We start from the raw sequence: 27,532 nt of genomic DNA on the forward strand, positions 1-27,532 counted from the left end.
AAATAAGGAAATCAGTAGCATTACCAATAGCTAACCCTCCCAAAAATAAAATAAATACTTGGGAAAAAAATCTTACCAGGGACACAAAAGACCTGTACAAAGAAAACTATAAAAGACTACTTCAAAAAAACATAAGAGAACTACATAAATGGAAGTACATATCATCCTAATGGATAGGAAGATTGAACATTGTGAAAAATGTCAATTTTACCCAAAGCAATCTATACGTTCATTGCAATCCCAATCTAGATCCCATTAACATTCTTTAAGGATATGGAAAAAACAATCACTTTATATGGAAAAGGAAGAAATTTTGGATAAGCAAAGCACTACTGAAGAAGAAAAACAAAGTAGGAGGTTTCACATTGCCGGATCTCAAAACCTACTACACAGTCACCGTCGTCAAAACTGCCTGGTATTGGTATAATGACAGATACATAGACCAATGGAATAGAATTGAGAACCCAGACCTAGATCCATCTACCTATGGTCAGCTGATCTTTGACAAAGGGCCAAAATGGGGAAGAGAATGTTTGTTTAATAAATGGTGTTGGCAAAACTGGATATCCATTTGCAGAAAAATGAAACAAGATCTGAATCTCACCCTATACACAAAACTAAGTCCAGATGGATCAAAGACTTAAATGTGAAATCTAAAACTATCAGGTTCCTCAAGGAAAAACTAGGGGCAAATTTAGGGGCTCTAATATATGGTATAAATAGACTATCAAGCATAACCCAAAATGCACAAACAGCAGAAGAGAAATTAGATGAATAGGACCTTCTCAAAATTAAATTTTTATGTGCTTCCAAAGACTTCTCCAAAAGAGTCAAAATTTGAGAACCTACAGATTGGGAAAAAACATTCAGCAATGACATATCTGACAAGGGACTTATCTCTAGAATTTATAGAAAACTTCAACACTTCAACAACAAAAAGACAAATAATCCAATTAAGAAATGGGCAGAAGACATGAATAGACACTTCACCAAAGAGGATATTCAGGTTGCCAACAAACATATGAAGAAATGCTCACGATCATTAGATATTAGAGAGATGCAAATCAAAACAATGAGATACCATCTTGCCCTAGCCCTAGTAGCAAAGTTCAACAAGACAGAAAATAACAAATGCTGGTGAGGATGTAGAGAGATTGGGATTCTCATATACTGCTGGTGGGACTGTAAAATGGTACAACCACTGTGGAAAGCAGTATGGCTATTCTTAAAAAGCTGGAATTAGAAATGCTATTTGACCCAGCTATTCAATTACTAGATATATATCCTAAAGAAGTGAGAGCCATGACAAGAACAGATATATGCAAACCCATGTTCAACGCAGCACTATTTACAACAGCCAAAAGACAGAAACAACCTAGGTGTCCATCAAATGAAGAATGGATAACCAAACTATGATACATACACACAATAGAATACTATGCAACTGTAAAGAATAACACAGAATCTGCCCAACACTGCATAACATGGATGAACTTGGAGGACATTATGCTGAGTGAAATAAATGAATCACAGAAGGACAAGTATTTTATTAGTGCATTATTGTAAAAAGTCAAGGATAGGTTTATATATGGAAGGAAATTTTCTTTGTTGGTTACCAGGAGTGGGAGGGGAGGGTGGGGAACACTGTTAGATAGGCAGAGTCAAATATTTATTTGGGTGAAGAGAAGGGCAATGTACCAAATTTGAGTGATCAATATGGTGGCACTGAGGAAGAGGAAGACAGAGAGAGGTATGTGGGAGGTACAGACAACAAAGATAAACCCTTTTGCACATACAGTACTGCATTGTCAGTGAAGGCAAACATGGGTATATGGGTGGATAGATGGGTGGGCAGGCTGAACTATTAGGTATGTTCAAACCCACCAGCCACTCCTCGGAAGGAAGGTTGGGCAATCCTACTTCCGTAGTGATACTGCCTCGGAAACCCAAGGAGGGGTCGCTATGAGTCGGGGCCGACTCGACAGCACATAACAACAACAACAACAATGTAGGGGGAAGTATACCCAAGACCATGTATAGGGTTGGCAGACAATGTTTCCACAAGTGTATTTGTATGTTCTGTAAGAATTCCCAGGTATATAGTAGAACTGACAAGGGACAAGGTTGTAGTCACTTCTTGGCCACAGCCAACTACCCAGAGGGAGCAAGTAGTTGAACCTGTGGACTTGGAACCATCATTGCAGGGGACATCAAGCTCAATTAGCATAACATACTACACAAAAACATTGTTCCACCTCCTTCTTTGATGAGTAGTGACTAGGATCTTAAAAGCCTGCAAGCACCCATCTACATCAAATGATGGGTCTCTTCTCATGTAGATCAAAGAAGAATGAAGAAAATCAAAGATGCATGGAAACAATTAGTCCAAGCACCTGGTACATCATGAGATCCTCAGCCTATATGACTATGAGACCAGAAGAACTAGATGGTGCCTGGCTACCACTGTCAACCACTCGGAGGGGGATCTATGTAGGAGATCCTGGACAGAGTGGGAGAACATGTGGAACAAAACTCAAAATCATTTGGGGGGAAAAAGAAAGGGACCAGGTTTGTTAGTGTGATGGAGCCTGTGGAACCACTGAGACTATGGCTCCCAGCTGCCCTTCAGGTCTGGAATTGAACCCACTCCTGAGGCTTCTAGCCAAACAACAGACAGACATATGAGGTGAACATTTACCTGAGGTAGATATACTCCTTGAAGAGAAAAATCATGGGAGAATAGAAGGGCTGTGTATGCACAGAGAGACAGCTCAGGGGGCAGGAATGCATGGGGGGTAGGACACAGGGTAGAGGTAACTACGGGGAGGAAGTGGGAGGGGAGCTGTTTGCATTGTGCTAAATTGCAGTCAATGTCATGAGACAAAGTGAACTGCTGTTTGGAAGTGAATTTGTAAACTTTCACCAAATCACACACACACACACACACACACTCACACAAAAGGAATGAAAGAAAACAAGTATCTATATGAGATCAAATTGACAAAAGCAACTCAAAAGGTTACACAAGAAACTTAGGGAGAAGTTGTTAATATTAATAGTGGAGGAATAAGCTGGAAAAGGAGGGTGAGAACAATTCGATGACTTGAACCATGTGATCAGTGCTACTCAATTGTACATGCAAAAACTGTTGAATTGCGGTGCATTTTTCCGTATACATTTTTAATAACAACAACAGCAAATTTTTTTTTAACAATTATTTTTAAAAAATTAAAAATGAGAGAAAAGCAATATATATATGTATATATATATATATACCAACCAACCAGAGTAGTAATTGGAGTTGCAAAACATAGTGATTGGCCATCTAAGGTGCAATTATTGGTCTCCCTGTCCAGAGCAAAAAAAGAGTGAAAATAAAGACTCAGAAACAGTTAGTCCAAAGGACTAATGTGGATCGTGGATCACATGAACCACATCCTCAACTATCAACTACCTGTAGACAAAAAAACCAGCCGGCACCCAGCTAACACTACTGACAGCTCTGATCAGGATCACAGAAGGTCCTGGACAAAATGGGAGAAAAATGTCAAACAAACTGCCAAATTAGACCAGACTTACGAGTCTGACAAAGACTGGTGGAACCTTGGAGACTGGCCCCTAGACACCCCTCAAATTTGAAACTGAACCCAATCCTGGGGATTACCTTTCAGCACAACACCTGACAGGTCTATTTATAAAGTGAACAAACACACAAGTAAGGAACATATTCCATAGAACAAGTAACCACAGAAGGCCAAAAGGGCAGCATTCACCCCTAAAAGTTCAGAAGGCACAAAGGGGCAGGGCCAGGAACCTAGAGAAGATGGGGCAATCTACTTCCATAGTGATACTGCCTCGGAAACCCAAGGAGGGGTCGCTATGAGTCGGGTCTGACTCAACGGCACGTAACAACAAACAACAACAGAGAAAAAGTGGAAAAGTGCTGTTATATATTGAGGGATTTGCAACTAATGTTACAACACAAACTGTGTAAAATTGCCAAATGGAAAACTAATTTGCTCTGTAAACTTTTATGAAACCACAATAAAAATAAGAAATAAAAGAAATACCAGCCGAGTGTATAAACCTTATTTGCATCCTAATTCAAGCAACCATATTGTACAAATAAGTTATAATAACAGTAAAAAAAAAAAAAAAAAAAAAAACTGAGTAGAACAACGATGAATTATAATGTAACACATATTTAAAGTTATTATACAGTGAGGTAAAAGGCTCTAATTAGGTATATATAAGGTCAATGTCCACATCTATGCAAATTATGGTAAAATATAAAAATCTATAGTTTATTATAAATCACACTCTATTGTCAACCCAGGAGCTCTGGTGGCAGAGTGGTTAAAAAACATTTGGCTCTTAAGCAAAAGGTTGGAGGTTCAAACCCACCAGCTCTGAGGAAAAAAAGATAAGGCAGTCTGCTTCTGTAAAGATTTACAACCTTGGAAACCCTATGGTGTAGCTCTACTCTGTCCTGTAGGGTCTCTAAGAGTCAGAATCAACTCCATGGCAGTGGGTTTGGGTCTATTTTCAACACACAGTAGGCTGGCAGCCAACGGCCAGCAATGCCACTCTGATCCAGTATTTGTTGGAGCTGGTTTGTATTACCACTCTGGAAACACAGCAGTGCCTACTTTTGTAGTCAAGATTCCCACATGTCATAAAGATGATGCATTTAAAAACTTTGAGAATTATGAATTTAATCAAAAATTAAAGCAGAGCTTAAAGTCTCAAAATAGTTCATAAAGAATCAAATGAGTTAAATACACCCAAAATAATTATCATTCTTGTTTCAAAGATTTTAAGTTATATACTTCTAAGAAACACATTTCAGTTCAACTTTATTTCACCCTCACCAATCTTAATTGTTCACTCATTAACTCTTCATCATCCTTTTCTCACTCCTGGGGCCAGTTATTAGCAAGACACTTAACCACAGTTAACCAAAAACCAGAGTACATAAAAGCAATATCCCAAAATAAAACACATAAAAAGTCCACTGTGAAAATTAAGCTAACAGCATCATCCATTTCTCTTTTGCAAGTAGCTACCACTTAATGGCCTGTGATATACAGGCTGCACATACTTATAAAAAGTTAAGACATAATAGAAAACACAAAGTGAACTGCACTTTCCTTAAATGAAGTAATTTCAAATCTCTGAAGTTATCCAACTATAACTTAACTGCATAGTTGGAAAATAATTGGATATTTGTATAAATCTTGAAACTAGTTCCCAACTAGGATTGTTTTTAAAAAATACTCCATATGGGTATGGCATTCTAACTTTTACAAAATACCTTCACAGAGAAGATCTATCCTGCTCTTGAAAAACACCTCTGTTAAAGGCAGGGCAGGTGTCACTCCCCTATTTCAGAGATGAAGAGAGGAAATCAGAAAAGCTAAGTGATTTGATCAAGGTCATATGGGAGAGCGTATGCATACATATTTGAAAATAATTTTCAGAAGCATATGAAGCAAGAGTTTTAGAGGTGTGGTATATTCTAGGAAGAATCCTGATCAGGTAATGAGATTGCACCTACAAGGCACACATGGAAATCAATTCAATTTCCTCATACAGAGGACGGGCAATAAACAGCGACCTTGGCGTTTTAATACAAGAAGCTAAACACTGTTTCATAGGTGTCTCCAAGACCGTACAGAACAGGTTTCACTAATGCAGCACAGAAAACATACACCTAGTCCTAAAGAGACAAATTTAACAGAAGAAATAAGAGAATAATATCTGTCTTGAGAGTAATGCTCAATTGTATGAGAGTTTATAGTGCATGACACAAACCGGTGATTCTTAAGAGTTTGGATTCCCCAGATAAATCACATTTCTAAAACATCTGGGACAATAAAATCAGAAATCAATAAAATTCTTCTGAATGAAAATGTGAAATGAAAATAAAAATGTGAAAAACTTGAAGTTAACTATCATCAGCCAGTTACAAGTCTCAGTTCCAGTCTTGTTCAGGGCCTGAGCCCACTGAGATGGCAGCAGCACTAGGACATGCATATTACAATCACCCCTGATTTACAGATGAGGCCACGGAGGCCCAAAGGAGGTGAGCAGTTTCTCAAGGTCACATGCCTACTTGTGGACACAGCCTGGATCCAATCCAGGCTATCTGGCTCCTGACTCTTTAGCATCTACCAACACTGTCATTTCAAAAAAGAAGTGATGTTTTAGCATAAAAATCAGGCAGAAAGTCTTAGAGTAAAAGTAAGTATTTCAACTTTAATATATTTAGCTATACTGAAGCTCACAATTTTCCTTCTTTTGCTCAGATTTTTTAAAACATCATCATAGACCTCCCCTAACCTGCACAGCAGTACTTGGTAAGCACAACGATGGAGTATTTGGACAAGGATAGCATAAAAGTCAAGCTGGAAGAATTTCAGGGTAGGAATATACCATCAATCATCTCATTAGAAAGAAAACCAGTGAATCACAGAGTCTTCATGTATAAGGGATCTCCAAGCTCAACCAGACCAATCCTCTTGTGACTATAAATCACCGTGTACAGTTCAAGTTCTGCTTGAACAAACTGGCCACAAAAAAACCTCACTATTCATGATTCAGTTCCTGCCAAACCTGCACAGAAAACCTATTGTTCCACAAGCTTTTTCTCAGTTCTTTCTACCCTTACTCATTGGTAAAGCAAGGTTCCAGAACCTTCCTAGTCTGGTTATTCTCCCTTGGGCATTATATTTTGTTCTGTCTTTTATGGTGCAGTGGTTGAAGCATTTGGCTCCTACCCAAAGGTCAGCAGTTCGAACCCACCAGCCACATCGCAGGAGAAAGATGAGGCAGTCTGCCTCTGTAAAGATTTATAGCCTTAGAAAACCCTATGGGGAACATTCCACTCTGTCCTATAGGGTCACTATGAGTCAGAAATGACTCAGGGGCAGGGGGTTTGGACTGTGTTTAAAGGCAGAAATCAGAATAAACAGGGTAGAAGCAAACTACCACTGGTAGAATCAGACTACCACCTCTCGCAAAATGGGTATTTTTTTCCTTTCATTAATGCAACCTAAGACTATAGCAGGCTTTTCAGGCTTTTTTTTTTTTTTTTTTAGAGGGCGGAGGAGAGAAAGCATGAGATAATATCATCATATTGGTGATTAATACAATATGATTCGTATGCATGTAAGCAAAATCCTCAATCTCTTTTTTTTAATAGGTTGCTGCTAAATTGCATTACTCTAATTCCATGCTGACTGTGGGGATGGCACAAGACCAGGTAGTGTTTAGTTCTACTGTACAGAGGGTCACTATGAGTTGAAACCTAACATTTTCATGCTACAACCTTGGCTTTTTAAAAACATGCGGGATGATTTTCATTTACCCCTACTACATGTCACCCTATTAGGTACATCTACTGTTCGAGCCTGGTCAAGGACACTTTCCATCTCCCTTTGTAGAAGGTTTATAGTCCCCTCAGTTTTATGAGACCCATAATTTGCTCTTTCTGAACTCTAAACACTTACTATACTCCATCTGTGTAACAAGTTGGAACCAATATTAAAATTTTCAGTTTATAGTAAGAATAGACTGAATGGCAACAAACAATATAGTTTGTAACATCTGTCTTCTCCCCATTCACCAATCCTATCTTCAGATTTTCTCAGGTCAAGAAAGGGTAATATAATTTCTTTACCCAGCAAAAATATCTCATTTGACTTCACTTCCCTTGCCTACCTCACAGGCCTCCGTCTTTAATTTCTAACTTTGACTTTCTTACCTGACATCCTTCCCTTGGATTGCTTGCTCAACTACAACTTTTTAAAAAATATTCAAAGCCAGCACAGACCGCACAGAAGCACAGGCCATGGGCAATGCTACCTATAGTCTGAGAGGTATGTGGAGAGTGGGAGTATCACTGGGCTCCCTTGATTGGCTGAGCTTTAAGTCTGTAAGGCAGCATGCTGGCAAACAAATACCAATTCCAAACTGATTTTAATTTCCTACAAAGAACTGCCAATCATTAAGAGAGGTGCTGTCTCTTTGAAAGCTGTACATTTACACACCATGTAGCGGATCAAATAAGCTTCACAAAAACAAAGAGGAATTCATTATATTCAGGGGAATACAGACAACTACTTTGTCAGTAGCTGAAATGCACAAACAGAAATCCAAGAGAAAAGATAAAATGTGTGAAAGAAGAACAGGACTGAACACAGTAAGCCAGCGAGGTGGCTAGTGACTAAGATGAAGCACATCATACCCTCTCTCCAACCTAAACAGTAAGATCTAATCTTCTTTTGGAGAGAAAGGGAAATTCTCTACTGCCATATCCAAAACAGGATGCCTTGAAGTAATCATTAAAGTGAAATACACTCACCTTATTTCTTACAGGGCATACATAGAGGTGGACAGGTAGTCATACAGGCTTCAATTTCCCTGTCTGTAACCTAGAGATCACACTATCTTGAGTCCTTATAAGGAAGTTATAAACTATATAATAGATGTGAAAGAAATTCCTATATTGTAAAATTATATATATATATTAGCTATTTTATGCATTACAACAGATGATAATAAAAGAAATTATTTCATACACACACATACATAAAGGATTTACTCGATAAAGAGAGAGAGGAGATGACAGGGATTTACTGAACTAAAGAGACATGAGTAAGAAAAAAGATTATGAAATTCCTTCTCCTTAGCACCTCAATATAGGGTTGTGGGCCTCTTCAATCCAGAGCAGGCTTCCTTATGCCAGAACCACTGCCCTGAGGACAACATAAAGTGCAGTGTGGGCTAGGAAAGTTGCAAAGTGGGCCAAAAACAGGCCACTCACTATGCTCTATAGAACATGTCCACAGGAGAAAATGGTACCTGTCTCCTTTTCTAAGGGGGGAAAAAACTTAAATCAGCATTTTGCCAAGACAGTTGAACTTGTGGAAAAGTATACTCCAAATTATGAAGTGAAGAAAAAAATAGAACAGTGACAACTGTTAAAGCTTAATAATTTTCACATACTCCTATCAGACTGTGTTCTGAGTATCTTTAAAACTTATAAAAACAAATGAAACATACTGATAAGTGTCTTTTTAAACGACTACTTGAAGAATCGTTTAATACCATAAAAATTTATGGAATCTCTTCACCTCAGCCTGTAACTTAATACATGGATTTTTTACTTAAATGGTAAAAGAGTACTTCAGTATCCCAATGTATTTTTCCTCTACTTCCTTCCAGTGAGCAGTCATATAGAAACAACACTATAACCTCTAATGAAGCTTTCTTCAGGTTTTTATTTTTATAAGACTCTACATTTATCTCTTCATCAACCCTACTCTTACTCAAGTTGTAGACAGGATTTAACACAGGCAATTAGAACATTTTATAATCTAAGAACTCAAAGACTGTGTAGCACACAAATCATTCTTGCTTATTTTACAAATGATCCCATGTCATTCGTAAGTAGCCCCTCCATTAAATATCCATCAGTAAAAATACAGCTTTAAAGCTATCTCTAAGATGGAATTTTTATTCCAAAATCCTTCAGGCTATAAGCACATTGTGAACAAAAAACAAAGGGACCAGGTCAAGAGGATCTGCCCTACTGGAAGACATCATTAAGTAGATACTTTCAGTGAACATTAAGAACAATTCTTGTATGAATGATGTGATACCTATTCAAACCACACTCACTGCCAGCGAGTCAACTCCAACTCACAGAGACTCTATAGGACAGAGTAGAACTGCCCCATAAGGTTTCCAAGACTCTTAATCTTTACAGAAATAGAATGCCTCATCTTTCTCCTGCAGAGCAACTGGTGGGTTTGAACTACTGGCCTTTTGGTTAGCAGTCAAATGTTTTAACCACTATGCCAACAGAGCTCCATGATACCTACCAAAAAAAACCCAAAAAAACTCACTGCCATGAACTCAATCCTGACTCACAGTGACCCCTCCTAGGGTTTCCCAGGCAGTATCTCTACAGAGAAGTAGGTTGCCCAATCTTCCTTCCGAGGAATGGCTAGTGTGTTTGAACCATCAGCCTTCCGGTTAGCAGTCAAATGCCTTAGGCACTACACCACCAGAGCTCCCTCCACGATACCTATACTAAAACCAAAAACCAAACTCACTGCCATCAAGTCAATTCCAACTCACAGCAACCCCCTTTGGGTTTCTGAGTCAGTAAATCTTTACAGAAGTAGATTCCTTCCGCGGAGTGGCTGTTGGGTTTGAACCACCAGCCTTCTGGTTAGCAGTCAAATGCCTTAGGCACTATGCCACCAGAGCTTCTTATGATACCTATAGTAAAATATAAATTAAGAATAGCAAAAAAAATAAAAATAAAAAAGAATAAGAGGCAAGCTGAGAGAAACCAAATCACAAGGTCACTGGTCCCAAGCTTCATAGGCTGGTAGGCGAGGCTCATATACTAATGGAGTTTTTGTTCAAAGACAGGATGCTGACATAGCTGGAGGGAAGTGTATGACAGTTATCTAACAAAAACCAATGCTGCAACTCAGCATCCAGAAAAATAACAGCCACTGGTTACAGGTTTCCAACTACTCACCCGCACACTTTGTTCTTGTTCTGAGAGCTGGGCCTGGAGATCCAGTGCCACCCTCGCCAGGCCTCGTGAGCAAGACACTAATCTCATATTCAGTATCTGGATCAAGGTGTCCAATCTTGTAACTTGTAGAATCCACTGGCTGCCGGTCACTCCAGCTTCCACTGGCAGTGCAGTACTCCACTTCTCTTGCGACAATGGGCCCGTCCCCATTGATGGAGTTGGCATTGAGTTGTATCCACAGGTAGGTTGCTCCCACTGAGGCAAGCTGAGGTGGGGCAATAGGAACAGGTGGTTCTACAACATTAAACCAGAGAGCCATTTTCAGACATGTTTGTCTTGAGTTACAAAGGAACAAAGCACGCATTCATTATTAAAATTTATTAGATATAAAAATTTGAGGAATGCATTTATGAGAATGATTTTCTTCAGGTTAATAAGAAAAGGCATACTGATAAATGTTTTCACTACGTTGAAAGTTATGAAATCATGTTTAAAAACCTAAGCTTGTTCAAATAGATATACCACAATCTATTTAAGGAAACACCATTTTTCCCATTTTACATAGACATCAAGGCACCACTAATGGCAACTTGTGTAAGTCATCTCAAGTGGTAGTGTTAATGATATAGGAGGCTCTCCATTATCAATATCCCTACTGAGAATGTCTTCAAAAACATCCAAAGGTACCAGTTCTCCAGATCTTTATGGTTGGTTTCCTTATATTTACATTCCAACAATCTTATGACTTTAAAAACATAACGTTTCAGTTTATTTCATCATAAATACATTTTCTTGATGATTAATTTCCCAAAAAGTAGCCACAATGGCCTCATTTAGCTAGAGGAGAATTGAGCATAGTGGACAATAAAGCCCACCACTGCTGCTATTCAGGGATCTTAAGTAATGAGTCAGTAAAGCAGCAAATAGAAAGGAAGCTCGGGAGCACAGCCCACACTATCCTCAGCTTGTTAAAACTAAGAAATCAACAGCAAACACTCCTTCCAACCCAAGAAAGTTCCTCTCATTGTTTCATGCCCAAGTCTCTTTTTCCAGATTACTGTCTGAGAAGGGAGAGATCTACAAGCTTAATACAAACAGTAGCTAGGTGCTAACTGAATGAATGACTTTGCAGGTACCAAATAAAGACCTTACAGATGCCAGTGACACACAACACATGATATTAGGAAACAAATCATTACATGGCGTATCATAGTTCTTTCTTAATAAATCACTCACTCAGAAAAACATAAGCTCTATTTTCCCCCACCCAGGGATGTGTCCTCATGTATTGTGTGCCTTTTGGGTGTATTCTTGCTTTTTAACCCCATTTAGCTCACATGAATGCAGGAAAAATAAAACATGCCATCTTCTGTTGCAAATACTGCCTTGAATACTGCAATTTCTCATGGCAGACATAACGCATTGGTCGATACTATGTTTCCTGCTAAAGAGAGCCTGACAGCAGTCAGTAGCATCTGAGGGGTACACCTGAGATGATGCCAACTTTCTCCCCCTAGAACAATAAATTAAGAAAATAGCAACACCAGTTCCCTTTGTTAGCTCGATGTCTTTCTTTTTCTTTCTTTTTTTTTTTTTTTTGGTATTCAAAGGGTGATAAGTCATACTTTTTTTGGGGGAACTACAAATTTAGTTTAAATTTACTAGAATATTGTTCTTATACTTTATAATTTAAAACCTGTGTTAGCTCTTCATTTCTTTAAACAGTTCTGTTTGTGAGTTAAGTTCTGACTTAACTCACAATGATTTAACATCAATTTATATCATTAGGCAATTCCTTGAACCAAGACATGAAATGGACCTTTTATAGTACATCCTAAAGCATTAATGTAGCCAGGCTGAAAGAGCAGTTAATTACTTTCAAGCTGCAAAGCTAGCAAAGGTTGTTGCACTGCCTCTCAAAATACAACTCAGGGATAAAGTCACAGAGTCTAGTGATTACACCAATTCACTCAAATTGTTACTAGTCTCCTAAAATAGATGTGACTTTTTTTAACACTTTTTTTTTTTGTCTCAAGAATATTTTTTATATTAATTCCCCATTAAGAAAAGTACCAAATACATTAAATCAAACAGAAACAACCAAAACAGTAACCCGAAAGGATTTCTGGGTCACCAAGAGAATCAGCGTATGAGTAAATTAATATTTAAATTCTGAACAAATTTTTCCAAAGGGAGGGTGGGAGAAAGGGAATGGAGGGAAGGAAAGAACAGGAGAGAGGAAGAAACCTAATACATACACAGGGATAAAAAAGCAATTAAAAATATTTCTTTACCCTAGGGAAAGTAAAAGGACATGAAAAAGCTATTAAAATCAAGTCAATAAGGAAAGAATTTAAACACATATACATACATCTAATTGAGAAACATTCAGTGTCTTTGGTAGTTGAGGTTATGTGTCAACTTGGCTGGGCCTGGTTTTGAGTGGCTGGGCAGCTGGATGTAGTAGTATTCCCTATGATGGACATCAATTCCATGGTGAAATCTACCAGGAACAGCTGAGTAATTGCCTTAGGGATGTGGTCTGCTCCCAGTATATAAGGAGAAGCTTTAGGAATGAAGCGAAGATTTTGGCATGCTTGAATCCTGCATGTAGCCAAATCTTCATTCAGAGTCTGCCATGCTGTCTGCCAGTCTTGGGACTCTTAATGGACTTGAATCAATGTTCTGCCATGTGGTTTGGTAATATCAGCACTGTGCCTTTTTTACTTGTTGACCTTGGGTATGTCAGCCTCAGCAGTCAGCAGCTGCCTGAGTGAAGAGATGCCTTCAGCTCCAGGGGGCTGGAAGCAAGAGGCAGAGCTAAAGTCCAAGGTTGAGGGGCTTTTACCCAGCCCCAAGAGCTGGCACTTTGAACTTGGACTTCCAGCCTCCAAAATTGAGAGAGAATAAAATCCCTGTTTGTTCAAGCCATCCACCTGTGGTAGGTATTTTGTGTTATAGCAGCACAAGAAAAGACTGAAACAGAATATGGTACTGAGAGTGCGATGCTGCTCTGATAGATACCGAAAATGTGGACACAGGAGTAGAATGAGTCTTTGACCCAAGATCCTTCTGCTGAGATCCCAGTAAGAGAGACCCTGGCAGAGAGACAGCAGCAACAGAGCCAAGAGACCAGCATTAGACAGCAACAGGCTTACCAGCCCGTGTAGAAGAAAGCTGGATGCCACTGGGTTAGTGGCTTCCTAGTGGAGTGGGTTGCCTTCAGTCATTAAATGGCAGAAGATACAGGCATGAAATGAAGTAGCAAGTTGGCCAGCTCATGGAGCAAGAAAGTTGAGTAGGAAGATTCCTGGAGGAGTGAGCTGCCTTCGGCATTAATCAGCAGAAGGGGAGAGACCAAGGAAACTGGAAGCACAGATGCCTCAGCCTCAAGGGTAAGATCATGGACTGTGAGAATGGAACCACCCCACCACAGACACCTAGGTTTCAACAAGTCAGACGTTCACCAATTTGGTACTTGGTTATGGGGCTGCTCATACACATGGACAGTGGGATAGGGCCACAGTCACTGCCCAAAAGTGAGGGGCAGGGTTACCATGCCCAAGAGGTAGAGGAATCAGGCCTGCCAGGCCAAAGGGGTGAGGTCATCACTCAGATGAACTAGGGGACTGGAGCCACCCAGTGAAGGAGATCTGTACACATGCCACCCAATGAAGATCTATAAAGGTGCCAAGTTGACAAGGGATGGGATTATGGTAGTTAATGTTACGTGTCAATTTGGATGGGCCTGGTTTTGAGTGACTGGGCAGTTGGATGTAGTATTCCCCATGATGAGACTGGTCATCAACTCCATGGTGGAATCTACTGTGAGCAGCTGAGTAGCTGCCTCAGGGTTGTGTTCTGCTCCCAGTATATAAGGAGAAGCTTTAGGAATGGGATGTATGTAGCTTTTTTACAGGCTTGAATCCTGCATGTATCCAAGTCTTCATTCAGCAGCCTGGCACATTATCTGCTAATCTTGGGACTCTTAATAGACTTGAATCAGTGGCCTGCCACGTGGTTTGGAAATATTGGGACTATGCCTTTTTACTTGTCAACCTCAGGCTTGTCAGCCTCAGCAGCCTGCAGCTGCCTGAGTGAAGAAAGCCTCCAGCTTGAGTGGGCCTGGAAGCAAGAAACAGAGCTGAAGCCCAAGGTCGAGGGGCTTTCACCCAGCCCCTAGAGCCTGGCATTCTGAACTCAGACTTCTAGCCTGCAAAACTGTAAGAGAAAAAACTCCTGTTTTTTCAAGTCACCCATTTGTGGTATTTTCTGTTAGAGCAGCACGAAGTAACTAAAACAGTGTCCAAGGGTGGTGCAAATGGTTAAGCACTCAACTATAAGTCAAGAGGTTGGTGGTTCAAACTCATTCAGAAGTGCCTCTGAAAACAGGCTCAGCAATCTGCTTCCAAAAGGTCACAGACTGGAAAACTCTATGGAACAGTTCTTCTTCTGCACACATGGAGTCACCTTGAGTCAGAACGGACTTAAAGAAAGCTAACAACAATTAAAGGAGCTCTAGTGGCACAGTGCCTAAGGCATTTGACTGCTAACCAGAAGGCTGGTGGTTCAAACCCACCAGCCACTCCTCGGAAGAAAGATTGGGCAATCTATTTCTGTAGTGTACCACCTCAGAAACCAGGGAGGGTCATTATGAGTCAGATCCGACTTGATGGCAGTGAATTTTTTTCTTTTTTAACAACAATTGATATACATATGTAGATGCCTAGCTTACACATATGTATCAACATAATATTTACATGTAGTATGTGTATATGTGTGCTTTCAAGTTGATTCCAACTCATATTGACCCTACAGGACAGAGTAGAACTATCCTATAGAGTTTCCAAGGCTGTAATATTTACAGATGCCGACTGCCACATCCTTCTCTGTCATGGAGAGAAGCTGGTGCGTTTGAACTCCCAACCTTTAGGTTAGTAGTTGAGAATTTAACAGCTGAGTCTAGGGTTCCATACATGTATAAACCAAAACCAAATATGCTGCCTGTTGAGATAATTCGGACTCCTAGTGACCCTACAGGATACAGCAGACCTGCCACATTGGGTTCATCTTTATGGAAAGGATATTTGGTGGTGCTATGTGCTGTGTTTAAAACAACATATGGTCACTATGAGTCAGAAACAAGTATATAGCAATAGGTTAATCTTTACAGAAGTAGACTGTCCCATCTTTCTTCTTCAGAGTGGATGGGGGGTTTGAATCACCAACCTTTCGCCAAGCAGCCAAGCACTTAACCAATGCACCACCAGGGCTTCTTCTGTATAATATATACACACTTGTGTGTGCACACACACACGCTCATATACATGCATTGTATGTGGAGATTATATGAAACATTTTTATATTCTTAGTTACCAAAAGTACTGATAGACATGAACAAAGATGAGAGTGGTAGTTTAAGAGCTAAATGATTTGGTTTCATTGGGGGGAGTGGGAGGCTGGCATCAAATTACTGTGTGACCTTAAGAAATTTATAAATTCCATGGACTTCAGATGCTTCATTTTTAAAATATTAACATTCCAAATATTACATAGCATATATAAAAAGTGTTAAATTACATAGAGGTGGCCTGAAAATGTCATTATATCTTTTAAAGCAAATAAAGATAATACTTTATTAAACTAGTAGTACCCAGCACATTATTTCATTTTAAAAAATAAAATCTATTGAAAAAATGGTTAAAAAATTATAAACAGAGGAAATGTCAAATTTCAGATCAGAGCCATATCTGCAAGCAAATTGTCTCTGGCTCAGACCATGTACAGTGATGGGAAGAGATGCTTGAGTATTTTTATCACAATGAGCCAAGATACCATGATACTGTCATAGGCCAGAAAAAAACAGTGTATAAATGTAAGAACCCATTCATTCTTTGCATTTATGTTTGTTCTAATAGACTAGAAATTTATGATTCTCTCATAACACTCAACAAATGAACTTCTCTAGAGAGAAATTTTTAGAGAAGCTTCTAGATTTGTATCATACTGATCATGAATAAAGCATGGCATCTCTGCAACATGGATACTCAACAGGACAGGATAGTATTACAGGAATTTTAAATCAGAAAAGGAAAAACATTAACAAAGTATGGCACCAAGAGGAAAATAAAAATAATCATAATAATAAAGAAATTAGCTGTGTGGACACATAGGCTAGGTGATAAAGTGGTATCCACATTCTTCCTTGAGACTTCTCACTTCCTAGAAAGTTATCAGCATAGAGGATGTGTACTACTATGAATGGTTTTTAGTTTTATTATAGATATAAAACCTAGATGCAAATATTAGCCAGACAGGCTATTTAAAGTTTACTACAATTCAAAACATACAAGAATCTGATGAGGCAAAACTATATTACTCAAGTAGATACTCTGATGTACATGTCCTCATACTGAACATTAGTCACTGCCTCAGACTAACAATACTTGAGGTAGACTCACTGATAAAACATTTTCTCTCACAAGCCATGTGTGATTAACATTCACATTAATGTTAATGTCCTGATTTCACAACACTTGGTAGATAGATTTTATACCACAGGCTATGTTTGCAGAGAGTCTGACATGGCAGTAGATGGAAGGGCAGGCATTTACATTTCTTAAAACATGTTAAGGTAGTTCTATGTGACTTCCCAACTGACATACTAGAGCAGAGAGTGAGAACTAACCCCATCCTCACCCCACCAAGCTCTAACATGTACCGGGGGCTTACTCTGTGTACTGCTCTAAGTGATGCGTCTATATGTTTTTTATTTTTGTGAAAACTTTATAAGGTAGGTAACATTACTGTATCTATTTTATACATGAGAAAACAGAAGCACAGAGTGTAACCTATTGGCCAATGACTATATATTGAGTTCTGGGATTTGAAGCAAGGCAGTCTTTAACATTGCTGAAAAGTTATGGATTGAAACATCAAGAAATCTGCTGATAGAAGTATAGTAATAGACCATCCAGAAAAGATCATTTTATATCCCATATTTAATAAATGGCCTGCCACAAGTTGTCTAAAAATGTCTTATAATATATCTAAAGTCAAATTATTCTGTGCACAAAAATTGCTATAGTAGTTCAATACTATAAACTCCTCAGCCCACAAAAAAAAAAAGGCATAAAATCAACTAAAGGGAATTTATTCTCTTCTGTTTTTTTTCCTCTTTCCTACCTTCTTTAATGTAATGGCTCAATTTTTCAGTCATGCAAAATACAGTAATAGAACCTAACTGGAACATTATGAATGTTAACACAGTATTATCAATATGGCTTGTGTGATATGACTGAACATTTTTATACTGACACTGCTTCATTTTATTAACCATCCTGCTATCATAAACACCCTGTCTGGTGAATATTTGCATTTTAAGTGATTTTCTATCAGTAAAAAAAAATAATTTCTTAACAAAATTTATAGGTTGTAATCTCTGTTGGCAGAAGAACTTGCCAAGAGCACATTCATTTCTTTGTACACAACTAAACCAACATAAATAAAATATGTTTTTCAAAAATACTGCTCATGTGCAAAATTTATACTTAAAATGTAATTTATCAATATAGCCTGTCATCAAACTGCTGTTTAGAAATAGACAAGAATACGTTTGGGCTCTAAACAAACAATGAACTAAAAACTTTCTAACGTGTCTGTTTCAACAGATTGTTTTGTGGTATAAAAATACATTAAATACCTTTAACTACCAATTCTGCATAGTTTGATATTCCAACCCCTCCTTCGGTGCGAATCATGCAGCGGTACTTTCCAGCATCTCGTTTTGTCGTATTTACAACATTAAATGAAGCAATGAATCGCCGGGAGCTAGTCACCTTTATTTCCTTCAGAGGAGCATCTCGTACATCAATGCCCTGTATAAACGGGGGTAGGGGGGAGAGCAGAAGAAATAATATCAACTATCATATCAAAACACTAAGATACCCAATGGGATATTATAGATGTTATTTTCATGCAGACCTTGGCTCAATTGTTTATTACCTACGGGCCACTGTTCCACAAGAACATCTGGCAAGGAAACTAAAATCCTGCCATGATCAACACATTAAGATTAAGCGATGCAAAATCAAGTGTGTGAAAATGTCTTGTTTTTGCCCCTTCGAGGTATTAATTATGTTAAATCAGCACAGAAAGGGGAGAGAGGAAAGCATATGGAAAATTTCTTCATCCTTCTCCCAAACAATCAAAATTTAGTCTTTTCATAATACTTTTATCTAATTTACTATGCTTGCTAGGAAGAAAAATGAACTCATACACTATCACTGACCTCATTTTATATATAATCAAATAAATAATTCACCAAGAGTAACATTTAATACTGTTAAGTTAGGTATTAGAGTATTCCATTTTATACCAGGCCAGTCTTCACTAGACCAGCTAAAGGTCTGGAGGACTGGGGCCAGGCTTTAAGATGTTCCTCCCTGCTATATAAAACTAAGCAGAAGTAGATGCAAAATAAATATTAATGGGTACTGAAATGTAACAAGAGAGAAGTTTCTCTCTACATTCTTACTCTCAGGACCACAAAAAGCAAGTTCCACCATTGGTACAGCATTGTCTTTTACTATGCCCATAAATTAAATAAGTCTTATATCTGGTAGTGTGGTGCCTAAGGCATTTGACTGCTAACCAGAAGGCTGGTGATTCAAACACACCAGCCACTCATCGGAAAGAAGACTGGGCAACCTACCTCCATAGTGATACCACCTCAGAAACCCTAGGGGTTGTTAACAGTTAGATCCAACTGGATGGCACTGAAGTTTTTTTTTTTTTTTTTTTGGTTATGTACAGTTGGAACTCCATTCTATTCTTCCTATAGTTTAAAGCCCAACAAGAAAGTTATAGATAATCAGTACTATATATTTTCAAAAAATAATTATGCATAGTTGGAACTCCATTCTATTCTTCCTATAGTTTAAAGCCCAACAAGAAAGTTATAGATAATCAGTACTATATATTTTCAAAAAATAATTATGCATGGTAAGGCTATCTTTAACATGTTATTTGTAAGCATTACATAAAAATCAATTAAGCAAAGACCTTAAGTCTGATGCATGATACTAAGCATAATATCCATTTATTTACTCATCTAGCAATAATTTGAGGCACCCACCATGTGTAGTTTTTATGTTAGACACTTCGTTCACAGTAGTGAACAAAAGAAAAGTGGCTGCTATGCTTATGGGGCTTCAGTCTATTGGAAGCATAGGCTTAAAATGAACACATAATCACCAAAGATGATCAGTCTCATGAAGGAACAGATCAGATGGCAAGCAGAAAGCACAATGTGGACCACTTTCAGTATGGTAGCTTTGGAAGGCTAAGTGAAGGAAGAGACATTAGACTTGAGATAAGAAGACTAAGTAGAAGTTAACTAGGCAAGCCAGGAAGGTAGATGGGAAAGCCCATTCCAGACAGAGGAAAAAATCCAGGAAGCCCAAGATCTTGGGGGAAGTCAAGACAGCCAGTAAAACTGGCAGAAGTAGGCAAAGAGCCAGGCATCAAAGGACTTCCAGACTTTTCTAGAAAGGTTCTATTTATAGGTATCAAAACGCTAGGTTACAAAACAAAAAAGCTGACTTGTATTAATTACTGATTTATATTAGGGAAAATCCTTTAAAATCTTTTATCTGTGATATTCTCGTTGTCAGTGTGTCCTAATGGACATGAGTGTGAAATTTAGATTGACCAGGCCTCTACACTTAACTTGATCAATCAAAATTCTTTGTTATTTTAAGACTTTTACATTCCTATCTGTGTTTTGTTGTTAGTGCTATCAAATTGACTCTAACTTATGATGACCTCAAGAGGAAATAATGCACCTCGCTGACTGGGTTATTGTGAGGATTTAAAGAACATATGCAAGGGTGCCACACGAGCATAATGACTGAACTATGCATCCCCACTTCAGCTCTGCACTACTGAGCAATGAGCTCAAGGGGAAAGGCAGGCAAACTGACAGCACAGCACCCTTAATATTGACAAACCTGATAATGCAGAATATGGCTTTTGTGTGCAGTAACAATGGTCTTCCTAATACTAAGCCTCAAATTACACACACACACACACACACAGAATGATAAGCCACACTAGAACAACACAAGGTCTCCTTGTATGTTTAAAAAAATCAAACCTAACTCACTGCTGTGGAGTTGGATCTGACTCCTAGCAACCCCTCCTTGGGTTCCAAGGCAGTATCATTATGGAAGTAGATTGCCCACCCTTCCTTCTGAGGAGTGGCTGGTGAGTTTGAAACACCAGCCCTCTGGTTAGCAGTCAAATGCCTTAGGCACTATGCCACCAGAGCATATTGAGGTGTACTGTAAAACTCACAGGATGGAGAGATAGAGTTCCTATAGCAATTAGCTCTCCAAAGAGGAAGAGACTAGTCTGTGTACACCCAGAGTTTTCTTCTCAGGTAGTAAGAGGATAATCAGGAGGGTTACATTTGTACAGTTCCTTCCACATAGAAGGAAATGTCAGGAGTAGGGAAGAAGATTTCCATCATCTCAGTATTATCTGTCAAACAGCCTTGTTACTTGCTTAAAAAGTCATAAATCAAAATATGTAGTCCCATATATGTCATATGTTGTTATTTTCTTCCTACTAAAACTCCTAATTTGGTCTGATAAAGAGCAGCAAGAGGTTATAAACAAAAAACAAACAAAAACACCTATCATTGTGAATTACTATAATAAGAGCAATGTCCCTCTCTGTATTCCATACATTCAGTTTTTCATTCGTATCCCTAAATAAACAAAAAGCCAAATTCTAAGTTTAAGTAATAACCTTAGATTTACTACTGCATAAAATTAACTCTCTCTTCTTTTCAAACAAAAAAATCTAATCTCTGCTCTTTGAGGGGGAAAAAAACTAATGACAGATTTCATATCTGTAAGTATTTGGTCTGTTTAAGAACCACCAAAAAAACAAGAAAAAAGGCTTTAGGGCTATTTATTTATGTATGTATTTATTTATGGCATGCAGTAAGAATATACTTCCACAGTAATCCTGAAGTATTTTTCCTCATAGAATAAGCCTATCTCAAAAGGGTGTTTATTCAAAAGAATTTTCAATTATATATTTATTGGTTCTTCACTACTACTCAAGGCTGCACTCAAGTTTAAGAAAGCTTAGAGAAAGCATTACTTTAGAACTGTGGTGTCTTCATGCTACAGATTTATCCTATAAAATAGACCCTGCCTCAAACTAAAAACTCTGCACAACTCTAGCAACTCACACAAACTGTCAGAATATTTTTTAATCCCATAAACTTAACTACACAGAAAGTTAGGTTCAGCCTCTTTGTGAAAAATATGCAAGAAGAGAAGATAAACCAAGTAGCAATCATTTTATTTTAGAATCTATATAAGAATACAAACTTTCGTAAGTCTTGCTCAAAATCTATAAGTCATTTTGCATTAAATAATTCACATGTACATGAATTCTAACATTTATTCAACCAACACTTAGTGAACATGTTTTAAGAAATAATCTATCACATAAGAGTGTAGAGTTAAAAGAATAATCCTTTACCTAAACTAAACTTAGTCAGGTTATAAAAACAGACAAGTAAGGCAATAATTATACTAGAGAGCATGAATGTCTAACTTAGGAAACATGGGAAAAGGGAATTTAAGTAGAGAATGGAAGTCAAAGCAGACTTTCTATGAAGCAGTGCTAGAGCCAATATTTGAAGTATGCACAGGAGTGCCCTAGGCAGTGAAGGAGGAGAAATGAAGTACAGTCAGACCAGCTTTGCAAGAGTCAGGAGTCTAGAGAGAACATGGAACTACAGAGGAAGCACAAGTTCTTCCATACTGCTAGAAGAGTTCTCCCAGGGATGGCAGGTGATGAGGTAGAAAGAGAAGCAGAAGACAGACCACACCATGGTATGTGACATGTTAAGGATTATAGTTTATTCTGATCCCAAGGAATGGAACGATTTTAGGCAAAGGAATGAAATGAACCAACGGTAAGTATTGTAATAGACTGAAAGAGAGTGGGAGTCGAACTGAATTCAATGTTTTCTTTTTCAGAAATCACAGTAACAAATGTTAAAAAGAGAGATGAGAGAGATGATGGAAAGGACTCCGAATATATTTAGAAATCAGAATCAACAAAAAGTATATTCCCTCGCTGTAACATCTCTTTCCTCCAACAGACCATAAGGTCCTCAAGGTCAGAGATGACATTCATTTTGTGTAACCAGGTACACTCTAAATAGAACTCAATAAATATTTGCAGACTCTAGGAATCACAGCTTCAGTGGAACAGAAAAATAAGATTTTGTTAAATTAACAGGTTTGGAAACCACACCCTAAAACTGAATAGCTAATTTCTATTGACAACAGAGACTAGAAAGGAAACTAAAAGGCTATTTTAGGGGTTCTATGAGTTCCTCAATCAGCAACATTGCCCAAATTCACCATGACTGTGGTAGGCAGAATAATGGTCCCAAAGATGTCCACATAACCTGTGATTATGCCACAAACGGGATTTTTAAAACGTGATTAAGGATCTTGAGATGGGGAAATTATTATGTATTATCTAGTGGTACCAATGTGATCAAAGGGTCCTTATAAAGGCAAGGCCAAAAGCAGAAGAAGGAGATGTGATGATGGAAGTAGAAGTCAAGAGATGTGCTGTGCAAATGTAGGAAGGGTCCATGAGCCAAGAAATGAAAGTAATTTCTAAATGCTGAAAAAGCAAAAGCAACTGATTGTCCCCTAAAGCCTCCTGAGAGAGTAAAACTTTGCTGACACCTTGATATTAGGACTTCTGACCTCCAAACCAGTAAGATGATGGTGAAACCCCCAAGACTATGGCCCCTAGTCACTCTTTGGGCCTGGAATTTAACTCACCCATGGCTTAACTTTTAGCCAAAAAACAGACAGACCTATGAGCCGAAGAATTATACCAGGGAGATGTACTCCTTAGAACAATAAACCACGGGAAATCAGAAGGGCAGCATTGTACAAGGTGAAAAGTAGGGAGTAGGAATGCATAGAAAAGAAGACACAGGGAAAAGGTAACCACAGAGAAGAAGTGGGAAGAGAGATGTTATATTATGCGGATTGCAATCACTGTCATGAAACAAATGTGTATGAACTGCCAAATGGAAAACAAATCTAGTCTGTAAAATTTCACCCAAATCACAATAAAAAGTTAAAAAAAAAAAGTAAAGTAAAATGATAAATTTGTTATTTTAAGCTACTAAGTTTGCAGTAATTCATTATAGCAGCAATACAAAACCAATATAACTATCAGGGTAACAAAAAGATCTGTGTCATTCTGAAGCTATTCAGTAGTAGTGTTTCCTGGTTTGAGGGCATGTCACAGCAAATCTTTAAGGTTGGGCTGGATCTTACACACCACTGAGAGTTCTAGTCAAGTCATCACTGACACTCAACAGAATAAAATTTTGGCCTTTGTACCTGTATTTGAAGACTTCCCTAAAACAACAGGAGTCCAGCTTAAAAATATTTGTGATGAGTAGGTAAAATGCACTTGGTAAGTGGAATGAGAGACTTATAGATGTGCCATATCTAGGAAGGGACAAAAGAAGAAACCACAATCCCAAAAAACAAAATCAAATTCACTGTCATGGAGTCAATTCCAATTTACAGTGACCCTAAAGAACAGAGTAGAACTGCCCCATAGGGTTTCCAAGAATAACAACCTTTACAAAAGCAGAAGCAGCTGGTAAGTTTGAACCACCAACCATTTTGGTTAGCAGCCAAATGCTTTAACCACTGCACCACCACAGCTCCTGGATTTAAAAAAAAAAAAAACAACTCACTGCCTTCGAGTCATTTCTGACTCACAGCAACCCCCATTGGGTTTAAAGGCTGTAAATCTTTACAGAAGCAGATCGCCCAGTCTTCTTTCTGCAGAGAAGCTGGTGGGGTTGGACTTCTGACCTTCTGGTGAGCAGTCAAGTGCCTTATTCACTATGCCACCAGAGCTCCTTACAGCTCCTGGATAGAGAGGTTTTATTCAGTCAGGTAGGGAGGAGCAATAAATCGTATGGATGGTATAATCTTGTAGATATCTACAGGACACACTAATGTCTTTGTATGCTATGAAGACTCTCATAAAGTACATTCTTAAGCACCAGAAAAAGTGATTTTTTTTTAATTCACATGGTTATTGTAGAAAAGTTTTTTTATTATAAAAATAAAAATACAAAAAAAATGCACAATCCCACCACTGAGAGATAAGTGCCATCACTATTTTAGTGTATTTTACTTTATCTTTTAAAATGATGATTCAAAACACATACAAGGTTTTGTAATAGCAAAACGATGGAAACAACCAAGGTGCCCATCAACAGAAGAATGGATAACCAAACTATGGTACAGACACACAATGGAATTTTATGTAACTATAAACAATAACATAGACTCTGCAAAACACCACATAACCTGGATTAACTTAGAGGACATTATGCTGAGTGAAATAAGTCAAGCACAGAAGGATAAATACTGTATTAGTCCGTTATTGTAAAAAGTCAAGGAAAGGTTTATATATGAAAGGAAATTTACTTTGTTGGTTACCAGGGGTGGGAGAGGAGGGGAGGGAACACTGTTAGATAGGTAGAGACAAGTATTGATTTGTGTGAAGAGAAGGGCCATGTACCAAATGTGAGTGAACAACACGGTGGCACTGAGGAAGAGGAAGACATAGAGAGGTGCATGGGAGGTACAGGCAACAAAGATGAACCCTTCTGCATATACAGTACTGCATTGTCAGTGAAAGCAAGCATTGATATAAGAGTGGACAGATGTGTGGATAGGTGGAACTATTAGGTATGTCTATGCAAGGGGAGCATGCCAAAGACCATGTATAGGGTTGGTAGACAATATTCCTACAAGTATATTGCTATATTCTGCAAGAATTCCCAGGTATATAGTAAAGCTGACAAGAGACAAGGTTGTAGTCACTTCTTGGGCACAGCAGCTACCCAGAGAGAGTGAGTAGTTGGACTTGAGGGCTCAGGACTATAGTTGCAGGGGACATCAAGCTCAACTGGCAAAACATACTACACAAAAACATTGTTCCACATGCTACTTTGGTGAGTAGCGACTGGGATCTTAAAAGCTTGCAAGAAGCCATCTGGATGCAATGATGGGTCTCTCCTCATGCAGAGCAAAGAAGAATGAAGAAAACCAAAGATTCATAGAAACAATCAGTTCAAGCAACTGCTACACCATGCAATCCTCACCCTGTATGACTATGAGACCAGAAGAACTAGATGGTGCCTAGCTACCACAGTCAACCACTCAGAAGGGGACCTATGTAGGAGACCTTGGATAGAGCAGGAGAACAGTGTGGCATAAAACTCAAAAATCATTAAAATAAAGAATTTTAAAAAGGGACCAGTTTTGCTGGTCAGATAGAGCCTGGTGGAACCCCTGAGACTATGGCCCCTAGCTGCCCTTCAGGTCTGGAAGTGAACCCACTCCTGTGGCTTCCAGCCAAACAAAAATGACAGGCATATGAGCTGAACAGTTACATTAGCTAGATACACTCCTTGGAGAGATCAATCATGGGAGAACAGAAGAGCTCTGTATGCACAGGGAGACAGCTCAGTGGGCAGGAGTGCATGGAAAGGAAGGACACAGGGAAGAGGTAACTATGGGGAGGAAGTGGGAGGGAAGCTGTTGCATTGTGGGTAATTGCAGTCAAAGCCATAAGACAAAGTGTTATGTGAGCTGCTTCATGGAAAGTGAATTTGCACTGTAAACTTTCACCCAAATCACAATAAAAATTTAAAAATAAATAAAAAAACAATAAATATAAGGTTTTATATGTTTATTTAAACTTCATGTGATATCTATAAAATTTTACAAATCATTGAATAGTTTTCAAAATATGCTTTTTAATGTTTTCTACTTTATCGTTGTGTTGTTGTTGTTGTTATGTGCCGTCGAGTTGGACCCGATTCATAGCAACCCCTCCTTGGGTTTCCGAGCAGTATCACTACGGAAGTAGATTGCCCACCTTCCTTCCGAGGAGTGGCTGGTGGGTTTGAACCGCCAGCCTTCTGGTTAGCAGTCAAGTGCCTTAGCCACTATGCTAAACCTTATTCATATAATATTTCCCTATTGCTATACGTTCTAATTTAGAAGACAACTACCTGGCCAACTGACTGGAAGAGATCTATATTTGTGCTCATTCCAAAGAAAGGTAATTCCACAGAATGTGGAAATTATTGAACAATATTATCAGTATCACATGCAAGTAAAATTTTGCTTAAGATAATTCAAAAATGATTGCACCAATATATTTACAGGGAACTTCCAGAAATGCAAGTTGGATTCAGTAGAGAATGTGGAGCAAGGGATATCATTGCTGATGTCAGATGGATCTTGGCTCAAAGTAAAGAATACCAGAAAAATGTTTACTTGGGTTTTATTGAATATGCAAAGGCATTAGACTGTGTGGATCATAAGAAATTATGGATAACACTGAGAAGAATAAGAATTCCAGAACACTTGATTGTGCTCATGAGGAACCTGGACCTAGACCAGGAAGCTGCCACTCTAACAGAACAAGGGGATACTGCATGGTTTAAAATCAAAGAGGGAGTGTGCCAGGGTTGTGTCCTTTCCCCATACTTATTCAATCTGTATGCTGAGCAAATAATCCAAGAAGATGGACTATATGAAGAAGTAAGTGGCATCAGGATTAGAGGAAGACTCATTAACAACCTGGAATTTGCAGGTAATACAACCTTGCTTGCGGAAAGTAAAGATGACTTAAAGAAATTACTGATGAAGGTTAAAGAATACAGTTTGCAGTATGGATTAGACCTCAAAATCAAAGGAAAATCCTCACAACTGGACCAATAAGCAGCATCATGATAATGGAGAGAAGATAGAAGTTGTCAAAGATTTTATTTTAATTGGATCTACAATCAGCACCCACAGAAGTACCAATCAAGAA

At 38.4% G+C, this 27,532-nt stretch overlaps 1 protein-coding gene across 1 annotated transcript in view; it reads right to left on the bottom strand.

The window, feature by feature from the left end:
* Positions 1–27,532, bottom strand: part of PTPRM (protein tyrosine phosphatase receptor type M) — a 1,084,438-nt gene that overhangs the window by 750,838 nt on the left and 306,068 nt on the right. The window contains exons 6-7 of the mRNA XM_042782070.1: positions 18,261–18,435; positions 10,559–10,852 (exon numbers count right to left, since the gene is read on the bottom strand). Of these exons, the coding sequence (XP_042638004.1) occupies positions 10,559–10,852; positions 18,261–18,435 (469 nt within the window). The remainder of the gene's footprint in view (positions 1–10,558; positions 10,853–18,260; positions 18,436–27,532) is intronic.

Source organism: Orycteropus afer, unplaced genomic scaffold, assembly GCF_000298275.1.
Source record: "Orycteropus afer afer isolate SDZICR_OR568_19922 unplaced genomic scaffold, OryAfe1.0 scaffold00234, whole genome shotgun sequence".
In the NCBI taxonomy this organism is placed as follows: Eukaryota; Metazoa; Chordata; class Mammalia; order Tubulidentata; family Orycteropodidae; genus Orycteropus; species Orycteropus afer.